The sequence below is a fragment of the Tyto alba genome, unplaced genomic scaffold, assembly GCF_018691265.1.
Source record: "Tyto alba isolate M040663 unplaced genomic scaffold, T.alba_DEE_v4.0 Super-Scaffold_6, whole genome shotgun sequence".
Taxonomy (NCBI): Eukaryota; Metazoa; Chordata; class Aves; order Strigiformes; family Tytonidae; genus Tyto; species Tyto alba.
This window is the reverse complement of record NW_024881327.1, coordinates 38,907,278-38,924,181: the sequence shown is the minus strand read 5'-3', so window position 1 is coordinate 38,924,181 and position 16,904 is coordinate 38,907,278. Positions and strand designations below refer to the sequence as shown.

Below are 16,904 nucleotides of genomic sequence, written 5' to 3'. Positions count from 1 at the left end.
GGTAGAACTTACACACGCACAGCTGAGACAACATTCAGCTCTAACATTTCTGAGAGAGTAATAAGTTATTTTCTCCCTTATTCCACCAACTACTGTGTTTTATTTCAAATTTGCTCTTACTAACACAGTCATATTTTAAACATACAGCCATTAAAACTCCCTGATTTTTCTCCTAGAATCCAAATCATATCCCCACCTGAACTTTCCTACTGGGATAGAAAAGTTTATATTGGAATCTGCAACAGAAATGTCAGGGCTGAAGCAGGCTGTGCTCTGCCAGGGCTGCAGCAGACAGAGACTCACTGTGCACAACAGGATGGTGCTACGGGAAGCGATGGTGGCCCCCTGACACAAGGTGTGCACCCAGCCTGGCCCCTGCTGCTAGTCTGTCTTTGACTTGCTGGACTTGCCTCCTTTCCAAAGTAACAACACTGTATTGTGTTGCCATGATAAGTAAAATAAACTAATTGGATTGAGAAAAGCATGTTGTATTTACTGATTCAAAAAACAACAACAAAAAAAAAAACAAAAAAAACCCAACAAAAAAAAACCCTTTATTTGCTATTGCATTAAAGCTAACACAAAGGGAAATGACACAGAAATCGCTTTAGGGAGCTTTGCAGAGAAGCAGCTCCTGTACACCCTCGTCATGTCCTCTGCACATGGCCAGCACGCACAACTCCCTGTGAGCAGTGAAGTGGCAAAGAGGTGCTATCTAGGCATGTCTGGTCTCTTTGCATCTCCCTCTCTCTCTGTTTGTGCCTATGCAAGGCACAGGGGCTGGAGTGGGGGAGCTGGAACAACACCATTAAACACACACACCTCCCAGCTCATCAGTGCTCCACACACCAGTGGCTTCTCCTTCTTCTTTGAGCCCCACTCCAGGAGCCATGAAGATGGCAGAGATGACCGTAGGAAGGGATGGGACTCACAGACGTGCTGAAACAGTGGAAGCCATGTGGGCCCTGGTCATGATGCTGTCAATAGCCGGTGCCTTTTTTGACTCTAAAACCTCCTGCAGGCCAAGGGCAGCATGGATGAGTTATCTCCTCCTGCTGCCCCTTCTCCTTTTGTGCTTTTTCTCCATGCAGAGGTTAAAATTCATACAGCTGAACAGGTGGAAAATCATAATTTCCTGTTGATTTATGAAGGGGGACATTTCCATTTTGAAAATAAGTTTACTGATCTTCTTAATATAAGGAATTTTTTTGTTTTAATTTGTATTTTCCACCTTTTTGGTACTGATTTTTATAAATATATGTCACTCAGTTTAATTACAGAACCAGAAGAGGCCAAGATAATTCACTATCAATTACAAATATTGAATATTCACTAACCAACTGATCCAGAGCATGTTTAAATCAATTGACTCCTTCCATTGACTTCACTGCCCTTTGGACCAGCAAGCTACTGTATTAAATCACTATTTTCCTAGAGATTTATAGTCCTTGGACTGGGTAAGTATCAAATGTGACACACACCATCCCAAATGGTAGGTACCAGCAATGTGAAATCTCATTGTTGCTTTAAAATCAAGCCCAGAGAAAAGGAGATGGGCAGGTTGAATTTAATTCACATAGAACTGATGGTTCTGGCAATGTGGCATTACGTGCTTCTCTTGCAATCTTTCTGGGAGAACTGCAGAGGATGCCCACAGAATTTTCCAGTCACGTAATGAATATAGAAAATAGTAATTAAATGGCTTCAAGGGTTTTCAGTATTAGAAATAATCTCAGTCTACCAGAAAAATGCAACAGCCAATACTCTTCACCCTTACACACACTGAAAAAGAAAAAGAAAAACCAACAACATGCTTTATTGAGTCTTCCCTGTTACCTTGGTAAACATGGGTTTTCCATGCTGAGTGACCATGGTGCATTGATCACAGTCCACTGTGATGGATGAGTTGTGGTATGACTCTTTTGAGTGCTTGAGAATGTAATACAGGTCTGTTACACCTCCTTCAAAGACAGTGCTAAAATAACGAGGAATGAGGGTCCTTCCAATTGCTGTGAGGAAAATACAAAGCAGAATTCAGCAAATGCTCTAGGTTATAAAATCTCAAACCATTTGCTAACAGAACATGAATAATTTTAAGTGCAATGAAATCAAACTTTCATTTAACGAATATAATACATGTTCTCTGTCTGCTGTAGAAATAAAGTTGCGCCTGCTCCCACTGAAATCAATGAAAATGGCTTACTCCATTCAGAGGGAGCCGCTCATCTTATTTAATCTTTTTACATTGATGGTGAGTTAGAGTCACTCTTGAAACCATCTGCAAGGTTTTTTGTCCCAAAGTAATTATTATACAGAAAGCCACATGGTGTCAATTATGACTGAAAGTTGGATATTACTCATAAATGTATAAATACAAGTGGTGAGCATTTACAGAAATATACTCGCACACCCAAAAAGGCAAAGCACATTTATATAGGGGGGTTGTGTATGCATATATGTTTGTCTGCGTGTGGGCACATGTATATTTATATATACCAACCCACACATACACAAACACACGTGCACATATTCTTGATTGAATAGTAGGAACTATTGCTGAGAAATCAGTCCCAGGGATAGAAGGACCTGAGAATGCAATACGATATATGTTACACAGTACATGACCACCCACAGGTGTTTCTGAAACCTCTCTTTAGACCAGAAGTATTTACGTCGTAAGCTAGAAAGTCTGAGCAGATGTCTGAACTAGCTTATATGTACCACTTAAATCCCAAACTATGGACTCAAGGTACCCAATTCTGCAATACTTAGTGGGGCAAAACTCTCACTGAAGTCACACCCCTCACTTCAGTAGCATTTTCAGGTAAGTACTACAATGTCTAATTCCAAGTATGTAATAGTAATAGTGAGCTTCTGAGTGTACTTCAGATGCACAAACTAGAAGAAGCACTGACATCAAAGGCAATTATCTCATATGCAACTGATGTTTTCCATCTCCTTTTTTACAGATAAATTTGGATGCAACCACAAGCCTGGTATGACAGAACACTTCAGTTTATAATAGACTGATACTTCCATACCAAATGACTCATTGCTTTGCATGCATTAATCAATCCACAGTAATTCTGAGTGGTGGATACATAAAAATTGCCTCAATTTTACAGAGGGAAAAACCAAGCGATCTAAACTTTGTTCTGGAAGAATGAGATAGAAAAGTCACCATCAACAGACGAGATTAGAGATTATTAGTTCCTAATTCTTATTTGGCTATTAGGACTATGTGGTGATTCATGCCTCCCTCGTTTGCTGTACACTTCTGAGAGTAATTTATAAAAAAAATATTTTCATAGGAATTTTGTCAGCATATGAACAAAGGCTCCTGACCCTAAAAATGTATTTGCAAGTGGGTGTTGTAAATTAAAAAGTATGGTGTTTTCACAGTAGTTCTGTGAAAACTGTTTCTGCTCTGTGCATTACAATGTGGAATATCGCATGTGTAGTCATAATGCACATTATATAATGAAAATATACAAACATAGAAGATTAGGACTTCTTAAAACTTTTTCTGTAATATTAGATATTAATGTAATTTAATGTACAAAAATATACCACGCTCTCTGGAAGTGGCTGACAATTCAATGAATACAGTGAACGACTATTCTACAAACCTAGCTCCTAAAAAAACCCACCCACTCACCATGCATATATTAATTTTCTACAGTCTTTTAATTTAATTTAGAAAAACTGAAGTCCAGAGCATGAGCCTAGGACCCAACTCAGGCTTTAACTCAAATTTCTCCATGTTGGTACGGTATATAGTAAAAGGTGAAATTTACCCATCAAGTTAATTTCTTGCTCCCCTAAGGCTAATTAGTGCAAATTAAATTTCCTGCTAATCATCCTAAACAGCGAATGTGTGATATGAAAATCCAGCATTCCTACTGATTGTGAGAAACCTCTATTCACATGACTTATGCACTGCATAAATATCCTGAAACTACTTTAACTGCAGTTTATAGACCGTTCCCAAAGTAGCATGGTCATATGGTGTTGCTTTTTGCCTTGTATTCACAGCTACAACACATTAAAGAAGGCTAGAAATACATTAAATGCCTTATTCTTATTTCTTTTCCTAGTAAGCATTATCTATGTTTGCCACAGGGATATGCTACTGTGAACAATGAAGTGGAGGACCAAAAGGAAGAAGAGGAATAGTGGTGCACACAAGGATATGCCCCATGGAACCTGATTCTCAATAACAGATGCATATACAGACCCTATCTATCTGTAAAATTGAAAATAGCTAGTGCAACTATCCAGCACAGACTATTATAGCTAATATTTAGCTCCAGAAGAAACATTAATGGCAACCTGGAAGCAGACGTGTTCTCAGCTCACCATGTTGCCTTACCACTGAAGACTGAAGCAGGTTCAAGGTTTTGGTTCTCTTCCTGAAACACTTCATTGCTTAAAAAGATCATTTAATTTCTAGGATAAACATGAAACTCTCTATAGCAGTATCAAAGCTTATCTGTGCAGGAGATGGCATTTCCAAGAACAACAAAAGGCTGTGGAATAGCTCTTGTAAAGTCTAGGCATCATCACAAACTTTGAGCACTTTAAGTGCAAAGGACTTTTCCTTGATTTTTTCTCCTCCAAAACACAATTGTGTATACAAGTATTCAAGCACATATGTGTGTGCACCCCCAGCTCTGCTGCATGTATACATACAATCCTTTCCTGGGCATAGTAATATGAATGTGGCAAATGTGCTTTTCCTTCCCTTTTTGCAGTAGATGGACCTGCCCAGGTGTGGATGTACATGCTCCATCTGTGTCTGCCACTGTACATCTCAGCAGGATTTTAGCAAGACCATGTATCTTCTGCTGAAGTCAGCTGAAAGCCACTTCCTAGGAGGACTTCAAGTAATGTGAAGGCAGGATTATGGGACAACTTGATACCTGTGGCCACTTCGGGATGTAGTTTAGCCATCCTTGCACCAGTAAAGTGAACTCACCTCACAGAGCACAGAGCAAGCTGTATGCTAGCTTAGTCTTGGGTCTGCAATGCCCCAGAGGCAGTCACAGACACTAATGGAAAGTATAGTCTAATTAGGCTATGGCATAGTATCTAATCGCACCAACAAGGCTGAATGAAGCTTTACATGCTACTGCCATTGGGATTCCTTCATGTTTTAGAGCTTGGCTTTTAGTCCACAGAATACACTTTAAGAATGTATCTCTGTGCACGATTTTGTAAGGTTCCTCCCTCCCACACCACACTTCCCTAAAGGAGCATCATATGGACACCCTCAGAGCCAGCACACAGATCTTTGCCACAGGAGCTCCAAGAGTGAATGTTTGCAGTAGCAGTTTGACTATGGGGAGACACCTGTAATTTCCTTTCCTGGTGTCAGGGCCCTGAGAGCACCCTGAGAGCACCCCTGCTTCAGGGTTGGGCTCTCAGGCAGGTTTTCTTTCCTGCTTCTCAGGGGAATCCTTGCCCAGCTACTGCAAGGCTTTTTGCCTACATCCTTGTGCAGTTCCCTGTAACTGGATCTCTTTCCAGTTCTGTCTCCTACCCAACTGCTGCTCTTTATTCTTTCTCCAGTCTCTTTGCTCACCTACCCCCATGGTCCAATCCTCTGTTTTCTCACCTTATGGTTGGTTGATTTGCATCAGTTACCTTCCAAGTTCACTGTTCAACTACCGGTATCTCCCAGTCTTCTTTCTCCCTCCTCGCATGCTACCCCTTTTTCTCTTGCTCAGGGAGGCTCACTAACCCTACCCAAATCCATCTGATTTCTTTATTCTCCTTACTTTAAGCAGGTCCAGCTATCTAGTCGCATTCTCCTTGTTCTCCTCCACTCTCCCCAAAATGCCAGTTCCACATACACTTTCTCGGTGCCCTTCCTACCCAGTCAGGCTGCCCCAGCTCCTTGTCCCAGGCTCCCTTCCTCAGCTGTCTAAGCCCTCCTTCTGGATCTTGATTTTGTCCTTTTTTTCCCCCCAAGATTCTCTTTCTGCCCTCTTCTCTACCCTGCTCCCCCTAACAGCAGATTCTTCCTCAAACGAACTCCATCTCTCCTTCCTTCTTCAGCTGCTCATCCAGCCAGGGATGAAGCAAGACGACCTCTTCTCTCCATGCTCCCCACCCAGCCAAACATCTCCCTGTTCCCCGTGTTCTTCTCATCGACTTCCAACTCTCCCTTACTTAATCATCCTCCATCTTCTCCTTTTACCTCCCAGTTACTACTTCTCCCCCCTCTCTCACATCAGTGTCACCTTGACCTGATTTTTTTCCCTTCTCTTTTTTTTCGTCCTCTTCCCTCTTCTTTCCTCCACATACAGGTCAAGCTGCTTCCTTCACAGGGCCACCTGGATCCCGGGTGCATCCGCTGGCAGTGCAGGAGAAGGAAGGGCTTCCTGCTCTCGAGTGCAGCACCGGCTGAGCCTTCCCTGTGGACTTGCAGTGTAAGTGTCCATGACCCCACACAGCCCTGAGCTGCAACGTGTCTAGTTACTCTTTGCAGTTGGCATGTGGATAGCCCCACTGGGCTCCCATGAGGAGCCTTACTATGCTCCTGGGAAAGGGAGTCCTTGGAAAGTCTAGCTGTCAAACTCTAGTAAAGCCTGCACTGAGTACTTGATAATAGGTGCCTTTTTCCCCAAAAAAAGATTTATAAATTTGCTAAATTCAGTCAGATTTTCACAAAGAGGACAAAAAGGAATCCTCCTGAAGAGGTGAGCAACCCTACTCCAGAGCATACAGATTCTTGGGCATTTGAAAAACAAAGTTGCAAGACTTTTGTACCATGTTCAAAACAAGTTTTTTTCCATTTAGGGGGAAAGAAGAAATCCCTTTTGGCTTAAATATAAAAGAACTAGCTAAAAGCAAAAACAATTTCAGCTTTATTGGGTCAAGTTTTGCGAAATTATAAATAAGTAGAAAGAAGGCCTTTTAATGGGACTTATCAAACAATATTAATAATAGATGCTATATCATCTGCCTACAAGAATACATTAGAATAGTCATGACTGCAGATACTGAGGCTCTGAACCCAATACTCTAGCTTAGGAAAGCAAATGTAGGCTCATACCTGCATGTATACGAATACTAAGAGGCTCTTACAGTCATATTACCCAGAAAAGACCTTTTTATAGTGTGAAATGTGACACCCTCCACTGTAAGGTACTGGATATATGAGAAGAAAAATTCACCTGCCCCTCAGCATTCAGGCAATAATTTCAGATCACTGGAATGCTGCTTTAAATTATCATTTTGTCCTGGGCAGCATCCTTCATCCCTAGCTGAGTATCTGAGGTTGTACTATTTCCCATGAGAAACGGGCACTGCCCCTTAACGTTTACTTCATTCGCGCTAGGCAAATCCCCAGATAGCAAAGCAAACTGACAAAGATCAGCTGGATTTAACAACAGGTAATAGTTCTTTATATGAAAATGTCTATAAGAAAGGCATATCTGAAGTGACTATTCTGCACAAAACATAACACCGTCATTCACTGGAATGACGTACCTTTAGCCTATTCAGTGCTGTAATGGCTTGGCTACATGTGACTTTGCATACCTTTCCAGTGGATCAGAGACCTAAATACAATTTTAGAATTGAAATAAGATAGTAGATTTGTAGCAATCTCACCAATATGAGTGGTCCAGAAATCAATTAATTCAATCTATGAACATAGGCAAGACGTTTTATATGTCAGTAACAGTTACATATAATTTCTTAAGTATCATTCCTGGGGAATTCTAAAGAAAAAAATGAAATCATCTGACATATTAAATGGCCCAAGGCCTGCCTCTTGAGGAGGGATGCACTTAGGTCACTCTCCTGCTTTTTGGCCTGGGCATGCATCACAGTGCCCCTCTGTCATCCTGATCCTAGCAATCATTATTTTCATGCTGTCCTTTCATTTATTTCCCCTTTTAAATATGTTTGCCTGAGTGCAAAATACTTTATTCTCTCAGGAATATGTTTAACTCTAAAATTATTTTTCCATCTCAAATTGAGCCAGAAAGTCCACTGACCTGTAGGTGGCAATGGCCATAACTCGTGAAGTTCAGGGTTTTTACAAGCCTCAGAGTAGCTATGGCCAGTATAAAAAAATGGCTTGCAGTGTAATTGTGGTACCACCACACACCATGTGGTGGTGATGGTACTGTCGGTTTGGGTTTTTTTTCCCCAAGGAAGATATGAATAAAATAGAAAGTAAACATGTTTTTCTCTTTCACAGGAAACTGGTATTATTTGTGGGCTAGGAATAGAAGATCACTTCCTCCCTTTGTGTCCCAAAGATAGGCTGTCAAAATCTCAATGCCCTCTCTACAGAATGAAGGTTCATGGCCTCTTTGCAGAAGCAAGGCTTGACAGCAAACCCTCCTTGCTCACTGAACTACTCGTGTTGCTTTTACAGTAGAAGCTCTCAGGAGCAGAGACTTGGATTTAGCATACACATATACACCATGTAAGATAAGCGCCAAGTTGGTATAGAAATGAAACAATGGAAGTGTTAATCAGTGAAATAAAAATATTGGTTTTATTGCTTCCAGGCTGTTTTTTGCAGCTCTGAATCCTGTCAAGTCCTATGTCTTCAATTAGAGCTAGGATATAAAATAAGTAATAAAACAGACACAAATAAAAACATAAAATATAAAAAGCCTTTAAAAGTTCCACAGAATCAGCAACAGAATGAAAAAAACCACCCCGTGCCTATAGCTTAAAGGAGTTCTGTCTGGAAGCTCCGGTGCAGCCTGAAGCTGATAATCTCATCAACATGCTATAGATGGGCTTGATGAACTCCACTGGTTGGGGCTGTGGGGTTTTTTGGCTCCCAACACAAAATGTTGAGCTGTCCTGTAAAGCTCTAGGCAGACCATGAAAGTCTCTTCCTTGAGAGATTATCACAGCTGGATCTCAGTAATTAAATGGAGATGCTACGACTAACTCTCCCTCAGCCAGATGTAAGGGCTAGGGGAGCCAGGAGATGACTTTCCATTGATTGCAAATGAGCTTTCCTGAGCACTGCAGAAGAAAGCCTGAGCTTTCTGTAAATAGCTAATTGACATCTCTGGGCATAACTAGTTGACATCTGTATGGGCCAGAGCTTGGTATATTCATTTATGTATGTTTTTGTAACTGAAGTAAACAAATCAGTACATACAAAGCAAAACTTCACGGAGTTACATAGTGTCACTGCCGTTATTCTGCCTATACTTCTATTTGACCAAATTTGTCCCACTGAAACAGCACGAGGCGTGTTCCCTCCCAGACACAGTCCAGCTGGCTGGGATGTGGAGGGAGGGATCCCTTCATGAAGCTGGACAACAGTAAAGCTCCGCTTTTCAGTACTATGACCTCCTCTCTGGAAGAGCTGCAAGGCAGGCTGCTTGTGGGAATGCTCCTTCACCTTTCCAAGACCTTGTCTAGTGAGTGGAATCAAACCCAAACAACATGAATCTGTCAATTCCCAAGAAAAGCTACTGTCAGATTTGATATTATGGCATAAAAGGCAGTGAAAAGGCAGTCTAATAAGTCCAAATTCTGTCTCGGAGACGTGTGGGCCATGTTGATTAAACCACCCACGTGTATCCAAGGCAGAATCTGGCACATACAGACCTGTCCTTTTTCTCTCCCTGTCTAGTGGGTATGACTGGGCTCCTATCATTTAGACTACTTATATAATAAACTGTATAATGTATTATTAATTTCCACTTATATGAAATTTCTAGTTATTTATACAAATTAAATATTAAATAAATTTAAATGTATTATTTAAAATATATTACACCAGTAGTAGTAATAATAATATATGACAGTATACAGCTATACTATTAACAATAGTATACTAGTAATATACTGCATTGTATTTAAACATTCAGAAAACTTCTGTATAATCTACAGACATTATAGAATTTAAACTCCATGAAGTTCTGAAGGCAGTGGAAGTACTACCCCCATATTGCTAAAAAAGCACAGCTTTTTGGGGAGTAAAATCAGACGTATATACATTCTTCCTATGTCCTTACTATTTTGGTTTTATCTTTAATAAACTACTATGGAAATAATGGAAACTGGGCAAATCCAAGGTTTCCAAGATTTCCAACCATTTTGTCTTTGTTCTCAATTTTGCAACAAAACTGCAAAGTGGGACGAGTAACATGGATTCAGCACTGTGACCGACAGACTTGAATTCTTCCCACATCCAGAACCCAACATTTTGTTGTGTTTTTGTTTTGATCTATACTACTTTCATGGTATGTGCAATATCTTATTTATTTTATTGTCAGCAATATTGCCTACAGTTAAAAGCTATAACCTAAAATACTAAAGCTTATAAAATTGTAAATGTCTAGGTTTCCCTCTCTACTTTCTTCTATCCTGTGTAATTCAATCATTGTGTTAGGTGGGACTCTGCCTTTTCTTCAGTAAGTATTTTCTAATAACATTTTACCCTGGTGAGGATTTGCCTGTATAATTTTGATTCAGTTGACAGTGTATTTCCTTTTCTCAAAAGTCTGTAACTAGCATTTCAATCCTCTAAAACACACTTGAGTCAAGAACAAGTAACAGAAACTTCATGGCAATGAGACCTCAGCTTAACTCCCCACACCTTATGACCCTTATTCTCATAGAAACATAATCTGCAACGCAGTCTTAAATCCATCATCTCTCTCAAGAGAGACAATATTTTACTATAATTCATTTTGGTAAAAACAGTCAGAAAACAACTATAAAAATCTCTATATGTCTCAGTACAGAGCTAAACTGCATCAGCATAGTTTTATTAAGGCTCAGCCAGCCTACCTATTACAATAAAATTTCCTCCCAGAGCTTTCCTTATTATACTGGCAGCACGTTACCAGTCTTTAAAGAATTGCTCACTCCAAAATCAGTGTTCAGATCTTGAGTATTTCAGCCTCAGGCTAAGACAAGATGGACCAGGGAATGTGGAGAGCAAGCAGCAGAGTCCAAGATCCCTTTCACAGGATGGCAGCTGGGCTTGGAGGGCACCGCTGGGGAGTGCCTAGTCCAAGCCCCTACTCAGAGCAGGGCCACTGGCAGTGGGTTGCCTAGGACTGTGTCCAGTTGGATTTTGAGTATCACCAAGGATGGAACCTCCTGGAAATCTCTCTCTGGGTAATCTGTGCCAGTGTTTAACCATCCTTTGAGGAAAATGCTTTTATTTACGTTTAAATGGAATTTTCTGTTTCCCTTTGTGCCCAGTGCCTCTTGCATTTCAGTGGTCAACATTGAAAAGAGCCTGGCTCTGTCTTCTTTACTCTGTCCCCATTATGTATTTACACACATTGATAAGATGCCCCTTCTCCAGGCTGCACAATTTCAGCTCTCTCAGCCTCTCCTCATATGGCAGACCATCCAAGCCCTTAATCATATTCATGGCTCTTCTCTGGACTTGCTCCAGTACATCCATGTCTTTCTTCTAAAGAGTGAGCCTCAGCTGAATATCCTACTCCAGATGTGTCTCACCAGCATGGAGGAAAAGATCACCTCCCTCAAACTCTCCCTAATGCAGCCCAGGAGGCTGTTGGCTGCCTTGCTGCAATGGCACATTGCTGGCTCACAGTCAACTTGAACTCAGCTCCTTTCCTGCAGGTCTCCTAACCAGCACCTCAAAGTCAAGCACAAATAGCAAAGTACTGGCCCTGCACACTTCTGTACCAGCTTCAAGCTTTAAGTTTTCATTCTCTATCCAGTGACAACACTCTTAAGAACTCAGGGAGACTCTTAACCAATCATAAAATGAAAACTCAGAGTCCATACAATTTGTTGTTTAAACAACTGAATTAGGTTTCTAGTAGTACAGAGCAGGCCAGACCCTTGGCCCACATGGAAAAATTCTGAATTTCTCATGGCAAGCACATTTCTGAGGAAGCTTATGGTCTAAGCTGATTTTTTAGGCTGGAGGGGAGAAGTGTTTGAAGAGGTTATCCATATTCTTTTTCCGCAGACAAAAGACATACCTTGGATGAGCTCTAATTTTAACTGTAAAACTCCCACATCTTATAAATAAAAAACATCACTCCCCATCAAAGGTCTATACACAAATATTTTAGTGAACAGAATATTTATATCTGCATAAAAAAATCTACACCCTGAATGTGAATAAAACTGGAACAAACGGTTTGCCTAGTTGCAGCATACAGCCACTCAAAATTCTGTCTGTGCTAATCATTCTGTTTGAAGAGAGTATTTCAGTTAACTTTGTTCAACAACTGCAAAGAAAAAAGTTTTAAAGGCAAGCCAAAGAGGTTATTCACAGCTGTATGACAAACCACTGTCAAAACATAACAAACCACAACCAAACTCAAGCAGAAAATGACAAAATGTAAGACCGTAAAAATGATGGAAATTGCGCAGGACAGGCATTTTAGATGAACAAATGCAATCTGTACCAGCATAAAGGACCAACACAGCACAGAAAATGATACCCAGAAAAGTCGTCTCAAGAAATAAAGGCAAAAACATAAAATTCAAATGACAGGACACCAAAAGGAACAGACAAAAACCAGGCAAACCATCCAGTTGTATTAAATCAAGCACACCCCTGACCCCTGACTTCATCTGACCTAGCAGAATACTAAACACAGCATGAAACAAAAAATTATGTAAAGGCACAAACAAAATGACATTAAGATAAAGTGATATTGGCTATACCCTCACATACTGCCACAACTCTTTTATGCAAGTACCCAAGTTGGACTGGGGCAGAACCTTGCCAGAGAGCTCAAAACCAAAGCTTAGCTTGGTGCAGAAAAAGGGTGTTTGCCTTTCTGTGGTGTGTTCATGCTGGTGGTGGGTTAACTGACCAATCCACACATTTCACAGCAATCAATTTGATTAATGTCGTTGGTCTGAATCCAAACAGTTCCACGAAAATTAAGCAGGTCACTGGAATGACACTGACTACCACCTGTAACGAATTTGGCCATTATGGTGGGGATCTTACCCCTCCCTCCTCCCACTGCATAAATATTCAAGATATTACTACAGAAGCACATAGGAAGATCTGTTGTTCTATATTTGCTGGTGAAAAGTTGTTCTGAACACAGATGTCTACAAATGTAATTCAACCAGTTTCTGATCTCCGCTCTCTCCTCTAAACCATGTTGAGATGGGAAGCTGAGGCAGAAAAAAAAAAAAAAAGATCTCACGTATTCTAGAAATAATATTAAACATTTACAGCCTATATAAGGGCTGTATAAACAACTGACAAAGTACTGATCTGAATAATACATAGGTCCCTTTCACCCTTAGAAACATTAAAAGAGAAGCTGTGAGTGACTGAGATGGAGTACCATGTGTGGTGGACAGCTTTTTCACTTCTGAAGCCCCTGATTTCCACTCAGGCAAAATCAGGAGTAACATACACCTTTCACTAGCTGCAATTCTGATAAATCCTATTTTTGGTTTCAGTCCAGTTTGTATCTGCCAGAATAGCACCTCACAGGGCTCAGCTCAGGCAGAATTTACTTTTCTTCTCAGATGCTTTCTGCAGCTCTCCACAAGCTCCCTTCTACTGAGAGAAAGCAAGTAACAGTACTTATGGCAGCTAGTTTAAGTTAGTTAAAGCTACTCCTTCACTATGGTTAGTATAGTGTAAACATAGCCCTGAATGTGTCTATAAAACATACTGTAGGCAGACACGAACCTGTTCTGCTAACACTCCAAGCAACCCAAAAGCTACATGTTTGCATAGCATGGCATCACGTCTGAGCAAGTAAACTCTGTGAAGAGGCAGGATATATTTGTTTGGGCTCTGAGCCAGATGAAAATGGCCACACAGCCCCTGGTCAGCTTGGCTCGTGGGGAGAATGGGCTCATACAGGCATTTGCCATATAGGCATAGCTGACCTCCTCAATGCTGGATGTCTTCTTTTCATGGCAAGACTGAAGCCCACAGGCAGGCGATGTGAAGGAGAAAAACAGTCCCTTCCCTGAACACAGGGCTTCATGCTCATGCACTGTCAGTCCAGCATCACAGCACGGTCTACATTCAGGTGAAAAATATCTGAGGTGAAAAGTGTTGATATATGCATCAAAGGGGACATAACATAGTGGGGTGTGTGTCTGGAGAACTGGTGGGAGGTGAGGGGTTACGGTGATATGATAAAAGGTACACAAGGCATTCTCAAAATCCTCAAACTGCATTGAGCACATGTGGATTGGTAACCAGCATGATTTTTCTGGTAATTTTATGCTGTAGACGTATGAACAATATCTCACCAGTGGATAATATCAGTTGTCGGTTATATACATGTTTTATAACAACCAGAACACTCTTTTTCAAAAAGCCGTTGGTGGTTGGCTTTGATTTCTTTTTTTCTGTAGCAAAGCTTGCTTTCCCACTCTCTTTCTCTTTCTCTTTCAAGCTCATGGAAGCTAACTGCAGAGAAAGTGAAAAGGTATTCAGCACACTAGACAAAACAATTAGGAAAATATTCTACCACTTAAAAGTGTTTTGTTGGTTTTAAAAGTGCAGCTTGTTTATTACCCTTAAAACGAAGGCAAGTGCCCTGTGTTCAGCTATACAAATCAGATGTCTGACAAAATAACGTCAAATAATAAAGAACCACTTTCAGAAAAGGGCAAGCAATGTAACAGGTTTATATGCTTCAGTCAGAACACGTTATACGTAGTTTTTAATAAAATTTTATGCGGCAAGAAATGTGGAATGCTCTTCACTTGAAAAAGGTAACATCAGTAATAAGTGTTGTAACAAATCTGTGCTGAAGTTGAAATAGCCTCTTCCTATGTTTTCTGTCCTTTTAGGTGTATGATACATTTTTTTCCACAACTCACAGGAAGTCATTGTATTATCTTCTTGATATATTTTTGCTACAACGACTCACTGGAATTTCTGGAACCACTACAGGTCAGATGCAGTTCCCATGACAATGCTGAACTGCCACTGTCAGGACAGCTTCAGGGACCCCCTGAACATGAAACGTAACAACCACCACACAGGATCAACCCAAATGCCCACCCAGACAACCAGACCAACACCTGTGCCTGACAACAGCCAAACTAAAAACCTAATAAAAAAATGAAAAACAAGGACAGCATGACATGATTCTTGCCCTGGTCCATCATTCCGGAAACAAACAGGTAGAAAGCTACAAAGGTAAAGGTTGCATTCAATTACTCTTGGAAGTCATGGCTAATAATAGCTATTAACATCCAAGTAGAGTAAGATCGCAGGGAACCCCATGCTCCAAATATCAACCCAACAACTCTTAATTTAATTACAGAAAAATAGATACAAACTTTAGGATCCCAGACTGGAAACATACAAAAAAATTTCACTTGGAACATATTTTCTTACAGAAGTGAAGAAATTAAAGGTAGGAAGTTTTTCTCTAAAGTTTTAGCAATAACAATTATCTTTCAGGAGTGTTGATAAAGATACAGTGCAACGCTACCAATAAGCATCCCTGTTGACATCAAGGAGAATGATCTAGATCAATAACTTGATGTTCTGATACCTAAACATGCACATAACTATCTAATTCAAAATACTTCTTTGATGAATCAAATATATTTTTTCAAAATCTACCAAATTTGAAAAATGTACAGAAATCACCTAATGTGGGAAAACCAATTTAATTTGGTATCTTTCACATTCCTTATGATCAAATAGGACTCTCAATTAAAAAAGATATTCCACCCTGCAATGTAAACATGCAAATAAGGTATATACACACATATTTGAAATCGCTTTCAAATGATCTGTATGTATTTCACAACTAAGAATATTTTTTTTAATAGCAGTGTTGCAAACTCAACTCAGGATCTGGAAACAAATTTGTATGCTGATTACTGCAGTGAATAGTTAGTTAGCTGATGTATTTGTTTACAAAACGTAAAACCATATAAAAGTAAGCTTGGTAAGAACCAGTTCATACTTTTGTTATAAGATAAATAAAGGTGCTGGAATAAAATGCAGGAAATGCAAGTCCAAAATTATTACACTGTGGGCATCCATTACACAGAAGAGTAATAGAAAGTAACACTTCTACAAAGTAATTTTTTCACCATAACCACAGAAAAATATCTCTGCCTAAAGTCAGTCTTCCTTCACTACACTCACACATGAATATTTTCAAATTACCTTCCCTCTGTTAATCCTGATCTTGCTTCAGCCAGTGTTCAAGAACAAATCCTGGTCCCTCATGGATGTCTACTTAAACAGCAGGAATTTTGCTTGCGTAACGATAAGAATTGAAGAAAATCATCTTCATTTGTGTGAAGTTAGTCATCTAAGAGGTAAGGGGAGAGGGGGTGTGCCATGCTCTGATGCAGGACAAGTAGCTTCACTGTTTCTCTTTTCTATGTGTCTGGATCATGTCAATAAAGCACACTGCACGCAACTTGAAAAGCTCAGAAAACAGGGACTTTGCTCTGCAACTACTTGCTAATACAAACTCAATTCTGCATAATATTTTTTTTTTTTTTTTGGTAAAATTGTGGATTAATTCAAAACTAGAATGTCATTTTGCTACCAAAACAAAAATTGAAAAGGAGGAAAAATAGCCCACAGTGAGGCATAAAGCAATTTAGACAAATAAGAGCTGTTCCCAGACCTCTGCACAAACCTTGAACTGAACATGACATTTAAAATTTTTTTGGATCAGCACTCCTGTATTTTATACAGTATTTTATCCACATCTCTCCTATTCTCCTGTTCCTAGAATCAGCACAGCTAGAAATATAAATTTAAAGGTTATTTTTGCATACCTCACATCTGGTTAGAGTTAGGAAGCGCTAAAAATCACATGAGGGAGTTTATTCTTTCAGGATTTTGAGCTTGAAATTCTTGTTGCTTCCTGCCTTTTCAAGAACCTCAGAGGCAAGTGGTTCTTCAAAAGGGATGGCTGTTTTGCTTGCCACTGGAGAAGAGTGAA

General features: G+C 40.0%; 1 protein-coding gene across 9 annotated transcripts in view; it reads right to left on the bottom strand.

Annotated features, from left to right (window-relative positions):
* Positions 1 to 16,904, bottom strand: part of LDB2 (LIM domain binding 2) — a 374,853-nt gene that overhangs the window by 50,639 nt on the left and 307,310 nt on the right. For all 9 annotated transcript variants that reach the window (XM_032984524.2, XM_032984519.2, XM_032984522.2 and 6 more), the window contains one exon: positions 1,837 to 2,009. In XM_032984524.2, the coding sequence (XP_032840415.1) occupies positions 1,837 to 2,009 (173 nt within the window). The remainder of the gene's footprint in view (positions 1 to 1,836; positions 2,010 to 16,904) is intronic.